The sequence below is a fragment of the Pleurodeles waltl genome, chromosome 3_1 (genome assembly GCF_031143425.1).
Source record: "Pleurodeles waltl isolate 20211129_DDA chromosome 3_1, aPleWal1.hap1.20221129, whole genome shotgun sequence".
Taxonomy (NCBI): Eukaryota; Metazoa; Chordata; class Amphibia; order Caudata; family Salamandridae; genus Pleurodeles; species Pleurodeles waltl.
In genome coordinates, this window is record NC_090440.1 from 647,586,166 (window position 1) to 647,608,523 (window position 22,358).

At 44.4% G+C, this 22,358-nt stretch overlaps 1 protein-coding gene across 1 annotated transcript in view; it reads right to left on the minus strand.

Annotated features, from left to right (window-relative positions):
• Positions 1-22,358, minus strand: part of LOC138283526 (mucin-5B-like) — a 466,047-nt gene that overhangs the window by 298,021 nt on the left and 145,668 nt on the right. Inside the window, exons 8-9 of the mRNA XM_069221466.1 lie at positions 3,654-3,779; positions 2,429-2,546 (exon numbers count right to left, since the gene is read on the minus strand). Coding sequence (XP_069077567.1) covers positions 2,429-2,546; positions 3,654-3,779 — 244 coding nt within the window. The remainder of the gene's footprint in view (positions 1-2,428; positions 2,547-3,653; positions 3,780-22,358) is intronic.

A 22,358-nucleotide genomic window follows, 5' to 3' on the forward strand; every position in this document is an offset into this window, starting at 1 on the left:
TTCATCATCTTAATCATCTTCTTCCAGAAGATGTGCAGGAATCAGAGGAGATATTTTGCTGGGAGAAGTGTGGGATGGTGTTAAAAAGTTGCTCTTTTCCTGTTTTTAACTTTTTTCCCTTGTTGGCGATATCGTTGATGGTGTCGTTGACAGCATGATCTGCAAAGATGTAGGGAGCCCTATTGATGAGTGGGGCATCAACAGCGGTAGAGTGACTGTCGACTGTGGTATTTTCAGTGGTGCAGAAATAGAAATCTTTAATGTCAACGGCCTCACTGATGAGGTTGTCGATGATGGCAGCATCGTCTGGGATGCTCAAGTACTGCACACTGTGGAGACAGTGGTTGTGGTACTCATCGTCGATTTGATGATCGACGGTGCGGTTCTTGTCGGCGTCTTGTCAGACGGTGGAACAGAACAAGGCTTCTTGAATGAGTGTTGAACCCTTTGAGGTGGCGTAGGGGGTTTATAAGAAGCCTCTTGAAATCTTTCTGAAGAAGTAGAGTGTTCTTTTTTCTGCTTGCGAGAAGATGATGATTACCTGTGAGGAGAACCTGAAGGACTGTGAACTTTATAAGACCCTTAAGTGGTCATTTTTTAGGCCTTTTTGCGCTGCTCACTAGAGGCATGGGAGTGAGGGGATCTGTCCCTTTTGTGTGACCTCCTTGATGATGTAAGTGAGTCCCTACTGTCAGAGTCAGACACAGACTCCTATCTTGATTGCAGTTTTTGAAGCCAAATGAACAGTCTCCCTTTTCTGTCCTTCAGAGTTTTATTAGAAAATGTCTGACAAACCTTACAGTCCTTCATTGAATGGTCTGGGTAAAGGCAATATATGCAATCCTTATATGGATCTTCAAAGTAAAGTCTTTTCTTGCCACAAGTCTGGCAGGCTCTGCAGCGTGGGACTCTTTTCCTCTCTATCTGACAAGGTTGGTGAAGGAAAAAAATCAGTTAAACACCAAAACAATACTATGGTATAGGAAATATTAGCTGTGAGAAATAGAAAACTGTGGAAAATATTCCCAGAAATGATTCCCCAGTATGACGTGTGGTAGAAAATCGGAGGGACTGGAGGTTCTCAGAGAAAGGTTCTAAAGGGAGGAAAAATCTGATTGGCTGAAAGCAATTGTTGGTCTCTTTTTTCAAATAGACTGAGATGTGTGGCCTTAATGCATTATACTTTACATTGCATTCATATTATAAGGTACCGGGGGACTCCCATCTCAGCGAAGGGGAATGATTAAAGCATGTGAATCAATGAAAGTTCCAGTACTGGAATAACGATGCAGCTCCAGCACAGCAAAAGGAGGAAAGTAGGTCACCCCACAGGTAAGTCATTTACAGTTCACAGTATGTCAGGGCACATGACAGAGAAAGGCACCAGAAAGGCCAGGATAAATTAGAGGAGGCCAGGTGCCACTGACAAGTAGGTAGATGGTCAGGCTAAGGCTTGCGTCGAAGCAAGGTGCAATTGTAGGGTGTCTGTCTCCCAGGCCTCTCCAAGCGCAGCCCCTCAGCACCCGGACCAGTTGGTGATAGACCATCTCCAACAGTCAAGAGAAGCAGGCCCTGCCAGCATCTGGATCAGCACCAGCCCAGGACAGCCAGTCAGGCAGGAGATGACAAGGAGTGGCCTGCACAGAGTGCTGCTCTACCAGGACGACCTCTTACCCAGCAGCGATCACAGGGGATCAGCAGGGCACCCAGTGCAGCTGGTCTGGCCCGCACAGCCCAGTGCCTCAGCGTGACAGCCCGGTCCGGCACTGCTGGAGAAAAAGAAGGCCTGCCCCCTCTAACAGGCCAGCTGACTCTGTGAGGGTAATCGCACCAAATAGGGCTCCTCGCAATCAGGGGAGGAGAAGCAGGAGCCAGAGACAGCTACTGCCTCCTAGCAGCCACTGCGGCCATGCCCTCATTATTGCCCGCAGCTCCAAAGGTACATCAGGCAGAAACAGAGGCATGTAGCAGCATCATAAAGGTCTGGGGGAGCACACCCAGGTGAGTAGAGGGGCTATGGGTGCCGCCCGCCAGTGTAAATGTTGAGTTTACCAAGTGCTAGGCCATGGGATTGGACAATTGGTGTGGGAGCTTCAGCGCCAAGAAGCTATCTTGGTCTTGGGAATGGCCACGCCCAACATCCACTTCTAACCTCTTAAGTGAGATTTAATAATGCAGATTTCTATGCACTCATGGCAAAGAAATCCTCGGCAGTAATCAAAGGACATATGTCCACCAGAAACCATTTTCTGGAGTTGCAGCAGAAATAAAAAAGGTAAATTTGTTTGTAATCTTACATTTATAACTGCAATTACCTTTGTGAATAGAATAATTTGTTTGTATGCTTTTAATTGCATGTGATGGGCAAAAAAACATGGAAGCCATTCAATGGCACAATCTTCTCATGTACATGCATATTCAAAGTTACCATGAAAGGCATCCAGTGGTAAACGAGCTCCCTGGAGGATAGATCTTGTTTCCTCTAGTACAGCTGCACATGTCCTGGTCGATGCACCCAGAGAACCTGATGTCATCAAATACAGTTCCTGAAACCAAGAATAAAACCAAACCAGTTCACTAAAGAATTCTAACAATGCTCTTTGACTAGGGCACAGTGGGTTTTAACACATAAGGCAATCACATTTTTCTGCATTGAGAAAGAGTTCTCCACTTCGATATAGTGCCTAGTGTTAACTCAGGTCCTCTCCTCCACCAAGAAGATAAAAACAGTAAACATAAAATGAGAAATAGGAATGAAATCTCAAGACATTCAAATGGGAGATTTCGGTGCACTTTTAAAGAATAAAGCAGTCCATGATTCACTTTGTTTAGGATAAAAGAGACTGTAAGTGTTTGGTAATGGAGCTGATTGTACTTCAGGTAGAGATATTTGTTTTAATTCCCTGTCTATTATTTGAGATGGGAAAGCAATGTCATCACCTTTACTAGCACAGATAAGGCACACCTACCTGAGCATCAAAGACCATTTTAATGATTGGCTTAGGGTAACAACAATGAGGAATTATGATATGCCCTCCCATCTTGAGGGGCCACTCTGATGCTAATGCCCTCTATTTCTAATGTCATGTCAGAGGGTAGGAAAATGGGTTTGGACCTCTAATGTCATGTTAGTGAGTTACTGTGAGAAATTGGCTTATTGGTTGGGGTGGGCGGTGGAAGCCCCACTCAAATACTAAACATAATTCTCATCAGGGTGAACAGCAAATGCCACTTAAATAACCTCCGCTTAACCCTTTGGTAGCTTGGAACAATGCAGTTAGGCTTAACTTCGAGTCATGCTGAAGACAAAGATAAGCTCATCAGCCTGATATATAACACTGGAACCAAACTATATCTGGCTGAAGAGCCCTAACTAGAGTGAAACCAGTCCTAAGCTGCTTGTGTTTTGGTTCAGGGAGGACCTGGCCTGGCAGTTTGGTTTGCACTGTTCCATGAGGTGCAGGGTCAAGACTAACTTGGATATGGCTGGGTCGAACCTGAGGTGGTATGGTGGGCAAAAAAACAATGGATTGTAATGTGGCCTCAAGTGATTCACAGTGGCTGAGATTATTTCAAGCATCCCATCCTTGTTGCTTTTGTAACATGAAGCAGTCATTTTTCAAAAGTGTACATTAATTATGGGAAGAACTTGCCTGCTGGACAGTAGCAGCCACTGTAGCATTCCTTTGTGCAGATCTGGGAATGATCTGGGTTGGAGCAGGTGTCCTCACAAGCTGATCCACATTCCTGGTACTGCAAGTTCAGGGGACACATGACAACTGGAAGGCAATGAAGATGTTTTTATATAAGAGTGTAGAACAATTCCAAGAACATTTCCTTTGTGTACATCACAAACACAAAAGCACCCTAGATAGATACTAATAGACAGGTTTTGCACCTTTAGGTATGATTCCAGTATGGCTGAACATGTCTCCATTAAATCCCTACCACACTCTATTGGATTGTTACCCACAGCGTCAGAAAATGGCTGTACATCTATCAATTTCTACATCACACAGAATTAAAATAAAAAATTAGAGCAAGCTAAAAAAGGTTTTGTGAAGTTTCTGCCTTAGAAGAGGAAATGTGGCAGATCCTAGGTATGAAACCGCCTTCTTATTCCACAGCAATTACCACGTGAAAAATTGTTATCTTCTTCCACACTACACACTTGACTAAAAGAAATACATTTTTGCATCACAAAATGGCGATCAACGGGCACCCTGACATCACAACATAAACAGTCTTTAGATTTGCTCATGCTTTCTCTGAAATATTAATCACCTTTAGGAAGTCATATAGGGGTTGCAATTGTGACCCCTGGCTTCCCTCCTGTAACCCCTGACACTGCTTTGCGACCCCTGGCCCCAGAGGTTGTAAGGGAAGTGTCACAAACAAAGTTAAACAAGCCCTAGTGCTCCTTGCGTGCTTTCCTTGCCCCTCAGCTACACTGTACGCATGAGGAGGCATAAAAAGGCTAAGCAGAAGCCACATCTGTTGGAAAATACATTTTAGTAACGCATTTAGTGACCCAGATGTCAGCAGGTTTCATGATTAACAGCTTAACGTAGAAAAGATGCACTGATGTGTACTTTAAAGGTGCTCAAGTTTTCATGTGTGGTGGTCACCATTGTGCCTACTAGATATACTAATAAGATTTAAATTATAGGAAAGTATATTGTAGATTCTAGACTAATTGCTAGTATGAAAATGAATTACATTTTGTAATGTTTAATATGTTTAAAGAGACGTGCACATAAAAATAAATGTCATTTTTAACATGACGCTTTAACAAGTTGTCAAATTATAATGAACTGTTTAACTCTTTCTGGTGATATATTATTAATGCCAAATGTACAAGTTTGCATATTATGTGTATTGTATTAACAAATATATATTGCAATTACATTTCTTGTGTGAGTATAGCTAAGCCTGCAAAGCTCATATTTGCAGTGATAAAAAAGTGATGAATCATTGTTCTTTCTAATGTGAATTTTTCCTCTAGGTTCTGTTCTCATTAAATGCTTTGCAAGCAGTATAGGCTCTTTGTTCAGTTATACAGAGACTTATGCAGTTAAATAATGTTGGTTTCGGGAACATTTAGGCCTGCGGACATAAGGTGAAATAAATTGTTTCAACTAAAACAGATTCAAATGTGACTAAGACAACTGCACTGTACACCGTGGGAAGAAAGTGGAGGGAAATTTAATTGTTATTGACTGTTTGGATTCACACAGAAAGAGGAGACGATTCCAGACCAAACTTGAAAAAATACCGAACTGTTGCAACATTTTATTGATCTTTGATTGGATGACACCTCTTTTGCATGATGTGAGGCCACTGAAGATTTAAATCAGAACTAAAAGTGTGCTTCACTATAGGGCTAGATTTTGTAAATTTTAGTCAGACTTTCTTTAGCTCTTGACCCTGCTGTTCTCTGTTCACCTTGTGTTCTGCATTTCACTGATTGTACTGCTAATGTGCTTTGCTGCTGATCTGATGATTTGCTAATGAAAAATCCTTAAATGCTGACTCTATATCTCCCTGCTGATTTTTATTTCCCTTGGCATGTTTTCCTTTTTCTAGAATAGAAACTAGCATGCTCACACTCACTCTTTTTATTTTTCTAGTTGGCAATCTGTAGCCCTAGATATATTTGTCCAAATAATTTTGTCTTCTTTTGCATTTTGCCCTAATGTGTTAGCCTGTACCCATACATCCATGTCCAAATTTGGGGAGCGGTAGGGATGACCTATGCGAACCCAAATTTGCATATTCTGTTCAATTGAGCTAAACTAAAGTTGATACAGTCTGATCTTAGATATGTTTCTGTGGCTCGAGTTATTCTTTCATGATATGCATTATTATTCTTGAATGCTTAATTGTGCTGATGCTAATTTGATTGAATTTGTTTTGCCATTTTGGCCAACCAATGATGATCTATCTGTATAATTTGATTTTGCCCACAGTCTTCATCACATTAGCTTTCTGGTTATAAAATAAAGCTTTGAAACGTTTCATTGATTGGAGTCTACTCCTGTGTTCACATTGGTCATGATGTTTAAGTTGTTTGGGTGGTGTTAATGTAAGTTTGTGTGTGGCTCAGCACACTCTTTCTGAGTCAAAAGGTCCGTCAACCTCGGTGAAGTATTTGATTCTTGTGAAGGACGAAAAAAACATTAACATATCTAAACAAAAATAACTGTAAAACAAATGTTTAGTTTACAAGTGAAGCTGACCCCTGTAAGAGGCATCTGTGTGCCTTCTACTAATGCTGAGCACGTGAATAGAGCAATAATTACATGAAAGAGAAAGATTAGAGTGGAAAGACTGAGGGGAAAGATAATATAATAATATAAGGATTAGTGGAAAAGAACACTAGTGAGAGACAGGTGAGAAACAGAGTCAAGTACAAAGGTCTGAGAGAGAGGGGTTAAAGACAGATATAGGTGACAGATGTGAGAGAGAGAGATATACAGATGTGAAAGAGTGTGACAGTTGAAAGTGATAGATGATAAATATATAGGCATACGAGACAGTTAAAAGTTAGAGGCAAAGACTAGTGAGAGGGGATGACAGTATGAGAGAATTACTATATATAGAGACAAATGAGAAATACATAGTGATGGAAGATAGAGAGAGGGGTAGAAAATGGTTTGAGAAATGTTATAAAAAGACACGTGATAAGCAACTGAGAAAAAGATAGGTGAGACCCATTAGAGAGCCAACTTTGAGGGACACGTAGGAAGCAAAGAAGGCAGGAGATGAGAGGAGGAGGGACATGCTAGTGAGAAACTAGTGAGAGAGTGTTCAGAGAGAATGAGATGGAGAGCATGGAGGGAAATGTGAGAGAGGTTACAGAGACAATGTTGAGAAGTAGCACAGGTGTGAGAGAGATGCACAGTAAAGAAATGAAAGACAGGTCAGGGAGATGGAGAGGTAGGCAGATGACAAGGTGGCAGCAAAAAGAATCGAGCCAGTTGAGAAAATGATGATAAAGTGCCAAAGCAGAACTGGAGAGAGTGAAGTTATAGCGTATAGAGTGAGACAAAGTGGTCATAAGGAGATCGACATACTGGAAAAAGACAGCTAAGGGAACGATGATGGCAAAAAGTAAGAGATATAGATGTAAAATAAACAGAGACAGTGGAGAAAGAGGCAGACAGTTTGAGAGGTGTGGGGGGTGTATAAGAAACAGGTGAGAAAGTCAACTGACAGAGGTGAGAAAGAGACAGCAACAGGTGAGTCTTAATAAAATAATCAACAGTTGAGAAAAGAGACAGCAGAAGGCAGGTTGACAGTGGGTCAAAGGCCATATGACATCACTTACTTTGATGACATTGGTGTCAACGGACATGGGCTGTCACTTCCACTACCCCTGGCATTTTGTCGAATCAACACCTATGCCTAGACTGCTTAAGTTAATTGTGTTTTCTTTACTTCATCTGCTGAGACACTTTTGCATTTATGCTGTATCCTTAATATGGAGCCTCCAGAATATAAAACGATACTTCAGACAACACCTGTTGTTTTATGTACAGTTGTAAATGTTCTCCCTTTATCTGACTGTTCTAATACTGTCGAAAAATCCTCATTCCCTCAACAGGCGGGATAATTGTATAGTAAAACCTGATGTTTCCATATAACTAAAAGATTCCTGTCCATTTTAGTGGCTTTTGCATCCTCGTCTCCCAACCTTTACCAATGTTTTGGACTTTTGCTCCTTTAGTGTGTGGCTTTGCAAGTAAACCTAAAAGGACACCTCCATGATCACTTTTAATGGTTTTCAAATATATGCCTTAAAAGTGCCACATACTCAGTGGAATCTATAATCCAACGTATGGTCAATTCCATAACTTTTATGATACATTTTCAGATGTACCAAGTGCAACATACTGTTTATCGCCATTGTTGAGGCTGTAGAGAAGGAGCCAAGTCTCACAAGAAGCAGTGCCTTAAGTGAGTAATGCTGCCCCTACCCTCCCTTAAAATTGGTAATAAAAGGATGTGACACTACATGTATAGTTTATGACATGTTGTATTTCGTATTTGTTTTACAAAAGATTAAAGTGATAATGGGCCCAAAATGGTTACGCGTGCAATCAGGTGAAATAGCGCTTAAGTTTTGATGACGTGTTACACCGTCACAGACAAAACCACAGGGAAGTCGGCACAGACAACACGTAGCCAAGATCTTTTTAACAATTTTATAGTCCAGATTTTCCTCGGGTAATGGGTGAAATGAAGGTGTGTGAAGAGGCCCGTCGAGTTTAAGGGACACATCCGCCGTTGCTTATGTGCTGAATTTTACTGTTTGAGGAGTCATAGTATAAACAACACAATGTAGGTTTCATAAAATTATACCAAAGACGCACTGAGCCCAGCCTATTCCTCTAACAACTTTATAGTTGCTCTAACGTCTGTGGTAAGCAGTGCTGCCAGTGTCTCTGGGGACAGCCTAGAAAGACAAGCTCCAATTAAAAAGTTAACAAGATGATCAGTATGTGGTGTGTGAAACTAGAGTACAAAAAGTATAGAAACAAAGTTAGCAATGATTCTAGCTTTACTGTGAGGATGATCTCCAATGTCAGGACGTTACACATTGAGTGTCCCTGCCTACTTTCTGCAGGGTGTCTAATTAAGAAAGTAGGAAGTCAGAACACTTAAATCTCTCCATCAGAGCATCATGTTCAGTCCTATGAACAAAAGCCCAAAGCCCTGTATGCTGCTGGTAAATTGGGCTATGTTTCTTAGAATCACTCTCCTCACTCCACCATCACAAATGCCTTTCATTCTGTATGGTTTTTGCTTTGCACTGCTGTGGGCACTAAAAAAATATTTTTCTTCTACCGCTCCATTCCAGGAAAATCGTGGCTCACCCTCTGATCTCCTCGAGACTGGACTGAACGTATTTATTTGGATTCACCAACCTGTCTCCTTATTCAACAGACAGTACAGAATGCGGCTGCCTGTTTGTTGTTAAAAACTCCTTATTGTGACCATATTTCTAATCATCTCATTGCTCTGCATTACTTGCCTACTCAAAAAAAGGATGTCCTCTAAGACTGTGGTGCTTGCTCATCCTGCCTTTCATGACTTTAGCCCCCAATATCCATCGGATGGAAGTACACATTAACATCTCTATCAGGCATTACGCCGATCAGAAGCTTTTCCTGCAGCGACTCCTAAAATCAAATGGATGCTTCCTTCTCCTTTCTTGCAGCTCCATTAATGACACGTTTGATAGCAATGTGAGGTCTGTTGTCCCAAATACCAGCACAGCGTATGGTTCCTGCTCTGCATACTTACAAGGACAAAAGACCTACACTGGTACCCATGGTCAGCATTAAGTGGTTTTCAAGGATGTATCCCCTCTTTGTTGTCCTACGGAAGCCCAGCTTCAGGGTATATATGGGTGAAAACATTTGCAAATAAATAAATTATGAGATTGATGCAGTCACAGGGCAAAATAATGGGTTGAATAATTACCCCTTATTTGACTAACCTTCATTCAATCAATCAACCAATCACTTGTAAAGCACAAATTATTACCCATGGGGTCTCAATGTGCTGTTGTGGGTGTGTTGCTCACTAGAAAAACCAAGTCTTGATATCCTTCCTGAACTGCTTCAGTGAGGTGGCCTGTCTGAGGTTGAGTGGAAGTGTGTGCCATGTCTGGGATGAGATAATTTGTATTTGTATTTTGCATTTATAGAGCGCATTCCGGCCAAGGCATAAAAGAGCTAAGAATGTAAGGAGAAGAGTCCACAGAATAAAGAGAAGTTCAAAAGACAGACACTAGAGCGGAAAAAGCCATGTTTTGACTAACCTCTTAAGGGCTCAGAAATGTTGTTCCTTCCTGATAGTCAGGGATAGAGAATTCCAACATTTAGATGCAGCCACCGTAAAGGCTTTATCTCCCCATTTCACTTTATAGGTACGGGGAACCTGAATTCTGAAAGCTCCTACCGAGCGAAGTAGTTGTTTGGGTTTATACCAGTGTAGCTTAGAAGTCAAATATTTGGATCCATTTCCATGTGCTGCTTTAGAGGTCAGATATAAGGTCTTAAAAATAATACGCTGGGCCACTGGAAGCCAGTGCAGTTGTTTTAAACTGCCACTGGCCGATGCTGAACATGCAAGATTCAAAATAGCCTGAGCAGCAGTATTTTGAATCAACTGAAGTTTCTTTAGAGATGTTTTATCTAAATTAAGCATCAGCGCATTGCAGTAGTCCAGTTTGGATATCACCAGTGCCAAAGTCACTGTAATTCTCCAATCCCTTTGAAGGAAAGGGAAAACTTTCTTTAGCATCCCTAATGTCCAAAATCTAGTTTTCACAATGTAATTGACATGTGATCTAAAAGAGAGGTAATTGTTGAAAGTGACACTTACATTTCTTGTAGCAGTAATAGGAACTGGGAGAGTGCCACAGTCAGTCGGCCACCAACAGGAGTTCCACAATTCCTTGCCTGATCCGAAACATAGTATTTCAGTTTTACCATCATTTAATTTGAGCCAATTTGCGTTCATCCATCCATTGACTTCACGCACACATTCGTTAAAGCGATCAGCCACTTCCTCCCAATTTTTATTGACTGGGATGATCAATTGGGTATCGTCAGCATAGGAGGATGGCCTAAAGCCAAAATAACAAATCAATTTGGCCAGAGGAGCAACATACAAATTAAACAAGGTGGGGCTAAGTGATGATCCCTGAGGGACACCACAAGGTAAGTGGTATGCAGGGGACTTAAGGTCGCCGCAGGTCACCGTAGTCCGTCTATCTTTCAGAAAAGATTCCAGCAATTTAAGAGCCTCATTTGTAATCCCTGCTTGATATAAGCGGGCTATCATAATCTGTGGTGAAATAGTGTCAAATGCTGTGGATAGGTCCAGTAGGATTAAAATAGCCCTTTGTCCTTCATCCACCATTCTCCGGATCAAATCCAATGAAGTAATGAGGGCTGACTCTGTACTATGTGCCTTCCTAAAACCAGGTTGGGAGGCATCTAGTCCCCCTGATTCTGTTAAAAAACGGACTAATTCCCTATTAATATGCTTCTCCAAGATATTAGCCAGGTCATGACTGATTCCATCTTGTTTCTTTTTCAAAGAAATTACTGTAACATCCTTCCAAGAAGTAGGATAGACTCCGGAAGTGAGGATCTCACGAAATATTGGAGCTGAGGCTGTCGAAACAAGATCAGGGGTTAATTGAAGAATAAAGGGGGGGCAAGGATCAGAGGGGGAGCCTGATTCAATTTCTGACATAAACTATTTTATTCTTTCAGGAAATAGGGGTTGAAAGTTAGTTAGAATTTGATTCAATATGAACTATATCAGGGCAGCCATCTCTCTCCTCAAGTTGACTAAAACTAGAATAAATATGCAAATTTGTATTTTCGAAATGTAAGGCCACTTTATTACAGAATTCCTGTGAATTCTCCACCTCTAACAGTGGTGGGGGAGAAGTCAGTGCATTAATAACTTAAAAAAGTTATCGGGCGTTAGAGGCCTCTTTAATTTTTAGGGTGCAATAGTCAGATTTAGTTTTAGTGTTTGCCTCTTTATAGTTTTTAAGAACAATTCTTAACTTTTCTCTCTCAATAGGAGTAGAATTCAATTTACATCGCTGCCCTTGTTGGCGATACTTTCTTTGGAGTAGCTTAAGGTCCTTTGTAAACCAGAGTTGGCTAGGTTTTTTTGTTTTCCATGAATCATAGGCCTTAAGGGGGGCCAATTGGTTCATAGCAGTAGCAATTCCCTGATTAAAACTATCCACTGGTGGCAGGGACACATTTTTAGCCCTTTCCCAGCCTGCTTCCAGTGCAGGCACTAACTGTTCTTTCTTAATACGATTCCAGTGCCTAATCGATTTTCTTTTACAATTGGGTGGCTGGGGTAAAAGACCCTCTGTAAATCTGAAAGTCAGGACTAAATGCTCAGTCCAGCTTAAAGGGGCATTGGATAATGCCAGTTGGTCCTTAGTTGGGGCAAAAATCCCATCTATCAAATGTCCAACTGTGATAGGACTTTCAGATCCCAGTCTAAGGCTGCCATAAGATTTATGAATTCTTTAATGTGCAGGTTATGAATCTCATTGAAATGAATATTAAAATCTCCTAGTATGATGGCTTTATTTGACATAACTAAAGGCTCTAACAGACCAGTCCAATTCTGAAGAAAATTTAAAAAAGGGCCAGGTGGTCGATATATTAGCAGTCCCTCAAGGCGTAAAGAATTATGCTGATAAATTTGAAAATACATGGCTCCACATATCTCAGAGGGGGGGTTCGGTCTGTTCCATTGGCACGTAAAAGTTGATCTACAAATAACTGCTAGTCCTCCTCCTCTACCAGTTGTCCTACCTAATCTGTAGAAGGCATATCCCAAGGGAGAAGCCTCAATAAAATCGGGATTAGAGTCCATTTTAGCTCATTTTTCTGTAATAAAAAGACAATCAATGTTGTTTAGCCCAATTAATTCCACAATTTCGGTTTTATGTTTAGGTAATGAGTGGACATTTATCAGGCCGTATATTACGGACCCCTACTAGAAGTCCTGTCCTGTACATGCTTCCCCCTGTCCTATTTAGCCCTGAGATCTGGGCTCTAGCCTCCTCCAGGGTCTGAGGTGCTTGAATCACCCAGTTGCAGTGCCTACTGAGTGGGGCAATCTAATGCCATCTTGTGCTGGCAGGAATTACCTGCAAATGAGCGAAGATATGCAGGGGAGAAGGTCAGCATTTGGGCATGGTCCCCAGCCCCGGTCGGTCGTGGACGGGCGCAGACGGGCTTGCCTTAGGCGCGCCTTTGACACGTCATCAGCGCGTCGACTGCACGTTCTCATTGTGAGAACATATATTTCCGCCGGGTCGGAAGAGCAAAAGCTCACGTGACCCGCGGCGTCTAGACTGCTAACCAAAGAATAGGCAGTCAACAGGAAGTAGGGCTCTAACTGGCCCTTACCCTCGAAAAAAGAAAAACAAAATGAGCTCCCCAAAAAATACAAAGATTCTGAAATTTGCCCACAATATATTAATTAAAAATAATAAAACCAGTTAAGATAAGAGAAGGACTTGTCTCCAGCTTTGCTCTTCCTGATTCCAGGGATGGCAGCGAGGGTGAGTTGGGAGGATCAGAGCTGCCTGGTGGGGGTATAGAAGGTCAAGCTGTGGTTGTGGTAGCCGGTCCTATATTGTGAGTGCCTTGTAGGTGTGCATCAGTAGTGTGTTGGTGATACGTTTGTCGACTGGGAGCCAGTGCAGGTCTCTGAGGTGGGTGGAGATGAGGCTGTGGTGGGGGATGTCCAGGATGAGTCTGCCTGCTGTATTCGGGATTCTCTGTAGTCGTGTTTGGAGCTTCTGTGTGATGCTGGCGTAGCGTGTGTTGCAGTAGTCTAGTTCGCTGCTGACAAGCGCGTGGGTGACCATCCTTCTAGTCTTGGTTGGGATCCACTTGAAAATCTTCTGAAAAAGGCGCAGGGTGTGGAAGCAAGATGATGAGATGGCATTCACATGGTGGATCATGGAGAGCGTGGAGTCCAGGATGATTCCCAGGTTGCAGGTGTGATCTGTGGGGGTGGGGGCGTTTCCTAAGGAGGTTGGCCACCAGGAGTCGTCCCAGGCAGAGGAGGCAAAGCTGACTACAAGCATCTCTATTTTCTCTGAGTTGAGTTTGAGGCAGCTGGTTTCCATCCTGGCAGAGACTGCTCTCATTCAGTTGTGGAAATTTCTCTAGGCTGTTGATGGATTATCGGTCAAGGAGCGGATCAGTTGGGTATCATTGGCATAGGATACAATGTTTAGGCTGTGCTGTCTCACGATTTTAGCGAGTGGGCCATGTGGATGTTGAAGAGGGTCGGGCTAAGTGAGGATCCCAGGGGTACTCCACTACATTTTTCTTTGGGTGCCGAAGGTGAATGGCGGGAGTCTGACACTCTGGATTCTTCTGGTGAGGAAGGGTCAAATCCATTCCAGTGCTTTACCATGGAGGATGGCGGCATGGGGTCTGGTGAATAGGGTGGAGTGGGCGACTGTGTGGAACACAGTGGAGAAGTTAAGGAGGATGAAGACGGCATATTTTGATGCATAAGAGCACCCATCTTGAAATGGTCCTCCTCTGCACCACCTTCCCCTTCTTTGCACCCACAAAGAGTTGATCGTCCACCCGGAAGTCTTTGGTACGATCAAGGAAGAACGCCAATGCTCTTTTTTGGGTCCAGACGGTGGAGTCTCTCCTCTTCATGTGAGGGATGTGGGGGTGCATAAAAGGTAGGCAAAGTGATGGACTGCCTGACATGGAAGGGTGTCACTACTTTAGGTAGAAAAGAAGCCCTTGTGCAAGGTACCACTTTGTCAGGGTGTACTGGCAGAACAAATGGTTTAGATGAGGGAGCCTGGAGCTCACTCACTCTGTGGGCAGAGGTAATGGAAACTAAGAAGACAGTTTTGATGGTTAAGAGCCATAAAGGGCAGTTGTGAAGAGGCTTGAACAGGGCACACATAAGGTATGTTAATACTAGGTTCAGATCCCATTGGGGCATGATGAATGGGATAGGAGGAAAAAGATGAGTGAGGCATTTAAGAAACCTCCCAACAATGAGAGATTTGAAAAAAGAAGGTTGATCTGGTAAACTCAAGAAAGCAGAGATAGCAGAGAGATAGACCTTAAGGGTACCCAGTTTGGAGTCCTTTTGGGCAAGGGAAATAATAAGGAGATGAACCTGAGAGAGAGGGTAAGATAGAGAATCGACAGATTTGTAGATGCACCATGCCACAAATTTTTTCCAATGATAGGCGTTAACCATTTTGGTTGAGGGACGCCTGGCTGCCAAGATAACGTTACAGACTTCCGGTGGCAGGTCAGAAGATGTCAACTGTCGCCACTCAATCTCCACTCAAGGAGTCAGAGGGTGGACAGGTTCGGGTGGATGACCCTCCCCTGTTGCTGTCACAGAAGATCCTCCAGAAGAGGCAGCCTGATTGGAGGAGCTGTGGCCATGCTCAAGAGCTCGGGATACCAGACTCTTCGTGCCCAGTCGGGAGCCACCAAGATTACTTGGGCACATTCTTGCCTGAGCTTTTTCAGAACTCTGGGCAGAAGTGGTATTGGCAAAAAGGCGTACAGGAGGCCTGAGCTCCACTCATGACGAAAAGCGTTGCTAAGCAAGTGCCGCCTTGGAAACTCCAACACGCAAGACAACTGACATTGCAAGTTTTCTACGGTGACAAGGGCAGCCTAACCAAGGTTCTCCCCTCTGAAGGAAGAGACCTTGCGCCACCTCCAGATAGACACCATTTGTGATCGACCACCATCGTCGGCTGAGTTTGTTTGCCCTGGCTTTCAGGGAGCCCGCCAGGTGTTGAACCACCAGGGAAATGCCCTGAAGTTTCAGCGAAGTACAGAGGCGAAAAGTCTCTTTAAAAAGGGTCTACGACCCCACTCCGCCTTGTTTGTTGCAGTACCAAATGGCGGTGGTGTTGTCGGTGAACACCTGCACTGCTTTCCCTCCGAGAGAGTGAAAAAATGCTTTTAATGCTAGTCAAATTTCTCGGAGCTCCGGACTGATATGGAGCTCGGTTTCCGCAGGGGACCAGGGCCTCTGATCTCCACCTCTCCCATGTGGCTGCCCAGTCCCAGCAGTGATGCATCTGTCACTACTGTAAGGTCTGGTTGGGGAAAGGAGAGGGAAATGCCTTTGTCCCAATCCTGATCCATTAACCACCACTGCAGGCCTCTCGCAGTGCCTTCCGAGATCTGGACCTTGTCGGAGAGATTCCCTTGATGTTGCGCCCACTGGAACTTCAGGTCCCACTGCAGAGCCCGAAAATGGCATCTGGCCTTTTAAACTAGCAGGATGCAGGAGGCCATGAGGCCCTGCAGCCTCAGAGTCCTACTCTCCGAAATCTAGGAAAGAGGCTGAAACATCGGTATCATAGCCCGAATATCCTGGATTCACTTTTCGGGAGGATACGCCCAAATCTGCACTGTATCCAATGAAAGGGAGCATCTGAGATGGAGTCAGGTTTGACTTCGGCACATTGATAGTGAACCCCAGGTAATGCAAAATATTTGTTGTAGTCTGGAGGTGGGAGACGATTGTCTGGGGCGAGTTCGCCTTCAACACCCAATCATCGAGGTAGGGGAAGACTGGAACCCCTAACCTGTGCAGTTGAGCTGCCACCACTACCATCACTTTTGTGAACACCCAAAGGGCACTATTAAGGCGAAAAGGGAGCACGGTGAACTGAAAGTGCTCTTGACCTACCACAAATTGCAGGTAATGTCTGTGGGCCTGCAAGACGGGTATGTGAAAGTATGCATCTTGTACCATCCACCCTTCTGGGTCCAGGACAGATAGGACCTGAACCAATTTCAACATTTTGAACTTCTCCTTCGTAAGGAAGAGATTGAGGGACTGAAGATCTAATATAGGGTGAAGACCCTTGTCCTTTTTCGGCACCAGAAAGTAGCGGGAATAACAACCACAACCTATTTCTGGCAGAGAGACCTTCTCTATAGCGCCTTTGGTCAAAAGGGTTTGGACTTTTTCGCGGAGAAGTTCCATATGATCCTCCGATATGCGATTGTCTGAAAGTGGCATGGCTGGAGGAGTTGTCTCAAAGGGGAGGGAGTAGCCCCTTCGGAATATCTGGAGAACCCACCTGTCCGAGGTAATGGATTGTCATTGGGGCAGGTGATGGCGAATCATCCCACCAACTGGTTCCTGGTATACCCACGGACTAGGAAGGTTTGGAGGCTGAGGAGGGGGCGGGGTAGACTGGGGACCTGCTGGGGAAAAAACTCGGTTGGGTGGGTTGCCCCTTCCGTAGCCGCGAAAGGGACGAAAGGCAGACTGATGGGGTTTAGGAGCAGGTGCGAGGCCAAGGGACCGGGTCTTGGCTCGGGAATTCTTGAAGTGCCCGAGCGCTGAGTCTACCTTGTCTTCAAAGAGACTTGTGCCATCAAAGGGCATGTCCATCAGAGATTGCTGGACATCCCCTGAGAAGTCAGATGTTCTCAGCCAGGCGTGGCATCTCAATGCTACCATCGATGCAACTGGTCTGCCCAGAGTCGGTCGTATCCAGTCCACAATGAATCATGAACTTAGCTGCATCCCTACCATCTGTCACGGCTTGGGAAAGGACAGTCCGGGCCTCCACCGGCACTCTAGGCAGCACCTGCATGACCGTATCTCAGAGAGTATGGGAATAGCAGCCCAAAAGGCATGCAGTGGTCACGGACTGCAGCACTATACTGTTGGAAGAAAACATCTTCTTTCCCAAGTTGTCCAGTCTTTTTGATTCCCTATCCGGGGGTGCCGGCGGAAATGCGCCCAAAGAAGATGAAGCCTGGATGACAAGGCTCTCAGGCGTGGGGTGTTTGGTGAGGAATTTTGGGTGTGTTGGCGCAGGTCAATGGTGGCAGGCATTATTTAGGTGGAAAGCAGCCAGCAGTTGTGCTGGCGGTCAGTGGTGCAGAGACGGTTCCATTGCCGGCCCCACCTCACAAAAAAGGACTCCGCCAGCCGTATTATGACTAGTAAAATAAGGCCTGGCAGTATCCTGATGGCAGGGCGCTGCCAGCGGTGGAAGCGCCGGGTCCCGTGCTCCGCAAGGGGGGGTGTCAATGGATGTTTGTGTGTGTGAGTGTGTGTATGCGTGTCATGGATGGGAGATGGAGGGGAGTGTTTATATGTGTGTGCGTGTGTGTCTGTGTGTAAATGTGGTGATGCGATGTGTGTGTGGGTGAATGCGAATGGTGGGTCGAGGTGCACGTGTGCATGCATGTAGATGGGGTGGGGTTGTGTGTGTATGTATGTTGTGGAGAGGAGGGGGTGGGGATGTAGTGTGTATGCGTGTCAATGGGGGTTGAATGTTGTGAGTGCGTGTGTGAGTGGGGGTGTTGTGCATGTGAGTGTGTGTATGGATTTTGGGGTTTGGGGGTGTTGCGTGTCTGTGTGCACATGAGTGCAAGGGTGCTGTGAGCGTGAGTGAGTGTCAGGGTGTGTGTGTGTGTATGGGTGCATGCATGCATGTATTTGGGAATGGGGGTTAGTAAGGGGATCAGGGTGGGGGGCTCTTGTGTGGATGGTGGTGGGGCGGGGGAGTCGTATACCAGCAACAGGAATGCAAATTCCTGTAGCTGGTACCCTTTCTGCCAGGGATTTCATGACAGTTCTACAGCCATGAAAAGGTAGTCGTGATACCGTTGGCGGTCTTTGGTAGACTGCAGGATCAGAGATGCTAATCTCCATCACGGCGGTCCGACCGCTCTGGTAGTATGCAAGGGAAAGTGGTGGATTAGCACAGGCTAAACCACCACGTTCGTAATTTGGCAGACCACACCACCGGCCTGTCAGCAGTGGGACCTCCACCGTGAGTCTGTCGGTCTGAAGGCCTCCAGACTCATAATGAGGGTCAATGACATTTAGGTGGATATGTATGTATTTATTTTATGTTTTCATACACTACACCTGGACCTATGCATAACAGGGGTCTTTTATGTGGATTAAAGAAGAACGTTATATAAGGCAGAGTGGTGTGTATGTGTGTAACAATTTTAACAACTGTGTTGAACACCACACGTCTGTAGATATTTAATGTAACCTGGTAGCAGTGCTACGTTAAAACCACCTTGCTCTTAAATGATTTAGAATCTGTCTGAAGAGTTGAGTTTAAGAGAGATGGTCCTTGAAGGTGGTGTGAGGAGTTTGTTTGCATTGTTTTGAAGACAGCGAACACCAGCCTGTGGTGGTGGACCTAGAGAAGGAATGGTTTTGTGCAAATAATGTCCTGAATTTGGAAATGCTGAGATTAAGAGTATCCTTGCTTATGAAGCATGTTATGGTGGCAGAAATAGACAGCTAATAGATATATTAGAGTGAGGAGCTATTGCTATGTGTAACCTTATAATCTAGACTGCAAATCTTAGATCATATTCTTCCTAAAATGGGAGCCAGTGATGGTCTTCAAGTATGGGATGTGCTGGTCAATGTTGTTTTTGGTGGAGACAAAACAGTGTCCAAGTAGAACACTGCTTTGAATAGGAAATTGATGTTTGGGTGTAATCTGGGAATGACAGGCACAAGGAAGGCTGTTTTGAGTTGGTTTTGAGGAAACAGTTAGTGTTTTTAGGGGAAATTCTAGAAATGTGTTGTTTTTACTACCTGTTGATTTAAAAGATGATGGTGTAATCAAAGAGTGAATCCAAGGGACTTTGTAGTGTGTGCAAGACTGAGGGTAAATTAATTTAATTTTAATGTTTACATGATAGAGTGGTCAAATTTGATTTTAGAAGAGGGCTTGAACAGGAGAAATAAGCGGAATGTTATTTGTCATTCAGGTTTGGAATTTTGAGAGGCAGTTTCTATGGGAGAGGATATTGCATTTTTTAATTGAATGTCATTGGCATAGTGGTGCATGGCACAACTTGCTTTGCCAAGTATAAGACTTAATGACTCCATGTATAAGGTAGGAGCTAGGATCAAGCCACGTCACTTTTCCTTTGGTGCAGCAGTGATATCAAATCCTTGACACTTGGGCCCTCATTATGGCCCTGCCACAGTGGCGGTTTCACTGCTGATGGGCCGGCGGTGAATAATGTGGCGGGCTGTGATCTGCCACATCCGGCTTGTACCGCCAGGGTGGTTGGACGTGCCGGGCCAGAGATTAGCAACTCTGACCTGGCGGTCCAATGAAGAATGCGGTGGTATTAGGAGTCGTCTTTCCACCAGGGTTTCCGAGGCGGTAGCACTGCCACCAAAACCCTGGCGGAAAGGCTACTATAAAAGTACCAAATAAGGCTTCGAACAAATTAGCAATAGAGATCATTGGTCCCATGGAACTATCAGATGGCATATCTGATTATGACGTAGTGGCAGCAAACTTTTATAGTCGCTGTCCAGAAGTCAGATTTATGAAGGTTCCTAACAGCTTAAAAGTTTTAGATTTTTTGGAATCTGTTTTTGACAAGGAAGGTATTCCTGATGAAACTTTGACAGACAATGGCTGTCAATTCACTTCTGTGCAAATTACAGAAATTTTGAAATTCCTAGGAATTAAACATAGTAAGACATCCTTATATCACACCAGAAGTAATGATCTTGTAGAGAGCTTCAATAAATAATGAAATAAATGTGCAGATAGCCAGGATAAACAGACTTAATTGTAAATTGGAATTAAGAAAAGTACTTTGGGCAATTCACACCACTCCAAGTGCTTATACAGGTGGGTCCCGTTTGTGTTATTGAGGGGGAGGGATCCTGCCACCAAAATGACAAGACAGTGAATGGGGGAAATTTCAATAAGTAATCAAAAAGATGGAAGATGGAAACAGCAAAAGATTAGCAGCCCAAAGTAAGCATGTGGACAAACACTTAAAAGTGACAAGGATTGAGCAAGGAGATAATGTGAGAGTACATTTTCAAGAATGGTATCCAAGGGGGAATCCAAGTGTTCAGCACCAAAAAAGGTACTGTAAGTGAAGAAAGTGTGATGAAACTGAAAGATGGCAAGCGGTGGAACAAGATAAAATTGGCTAAAGCTCATGAAATGGAGAAAAATATAGGAACCAGAAAGCAAGAATGGTTAGGTGTGTGGGAGACAGTGTGAGTTAAAGAATCTTGGAATTACTTAGACACACACAATATCTACAAGAAGAAAGAAACTGCCACATATATGTCTTGAGTATGTTCTCAGTTAAATTTATTCTGTACCAAATTTCCCACACATTATATGTAGTTAGCATCTTATTCTATATAGAGTTGATGTCATATTGTATCTGTAGGAATATAATTATTTTCTGCCATGCCATCACATGGGTTCCTCAACCTAGTTAGAGATGCAAACCAAATCCAGCCAATTCCGCCCGACCCAATAGGAACGCTATTTATCAAATAACAATATCCTCTCTCCCCTCGCCACATGTAACCCTGCTCCAATTGACAACATTATGCCTACTGAACAAATTCAGGCAAATATCTCACATACACTATGGAAACCCCAACCTAAATCTAAATCTATTAATACAATGAGCTTCAAACACATCCCCATTTCATATTCATCTATCAATGTTACCAAAACATTCCTAAAATGCTTGTTACTCAATTGTTGCCCACCTTTGAAACACTCGCTGACACAGCTGACCTTATGCTTAACTTTGACCTTGACCTTCTAATACTCACTGGCTGAATGAATCCTCATCCCCATACTAGACATCTTAGTCCCTCCCAGTCATGACATCATCCGAATAGACCGCTCAGGCTGCCACAAGGGTGACATCATCTGCATCTATTCGAGAAATCTTTGTATAAAACAAACCCATACTCTGGGGGTCATTCTGACTTTGGCGGGTGGCGGAGGCCGCCTGCCAAAGTTCCCCCGCCAGAACACTGCTGCGCGGTCAGAAGACCGCTGCGGTGATTCTGAGTTTCCCGCTGGGCGGGCGGATGACCGCCAGAAGGCCGCCCGCCCGCCCAGCGGGAAACCCCCTTCCATGAGGATGCCGGCTCCGAATGGAGCCGGCGGAGTGGAAAGGGTGCGACGGGTGCAGTTGCACCCGTCGCGATTTTCAGTGTCTGCAATGCAGACACTGAAAATCTTTGTGGGGCCCTGTTAGGGGGCCCCACGACACCCGTTAATGCCATTCTGTTCCTGGCGGTGAAAACCGCCAGGAACAGGATGGCGGTAAGGGGGTCGGAATCCCCATGGCGGCGCTGCAAGCAGCGCCGCCGTGGAGGATTCCCTAGGGCAGCGGGAAACCGGCGGGACACCGCCGGTTTCCTGTTTCTGACCGCGGCTGTACCGCCGCGGTCAGAATGCCCATGGATGCACCGCCAGCCTGTTGGCGGTGCATCCGCGGTCCCCGGCCCTGGCGGTCTATGACCGCCAGGGTCGGAATGACCCCCCCTGTCAATGTCCTCTCGCAAATATCTGAGGATCAACATTTCCACCCAAAAAAACATAACATACACACTGCACACAGTGGAGATAACCACACATTCCTAGAAATAACCACACATTCATGAGCAAATCATGGAGATAATCTCTTCCAATAAAACAGAACACAACAACCAGATTTTACTTGGCAATTTCAACATTCACTGGAACAACACTAATGATCTACTTGTGACAGCTACAAGATCTTCCTCCACGACCTCAACTAGACTCAAGTCTGCAAATACCCTACTCATAATAAAGGAGCCACTTCACACTTAATCATAGGAAACACCAAACAAATTAAATCTATCCCACCATGCGAATGGACTAACCACTAGTGCATCAACTTCATGGTAGCTGAAAGAGCAGTTATCTCCAAAGGTCAACCTGTGAACGCCAAACATTGGGTTAGAGG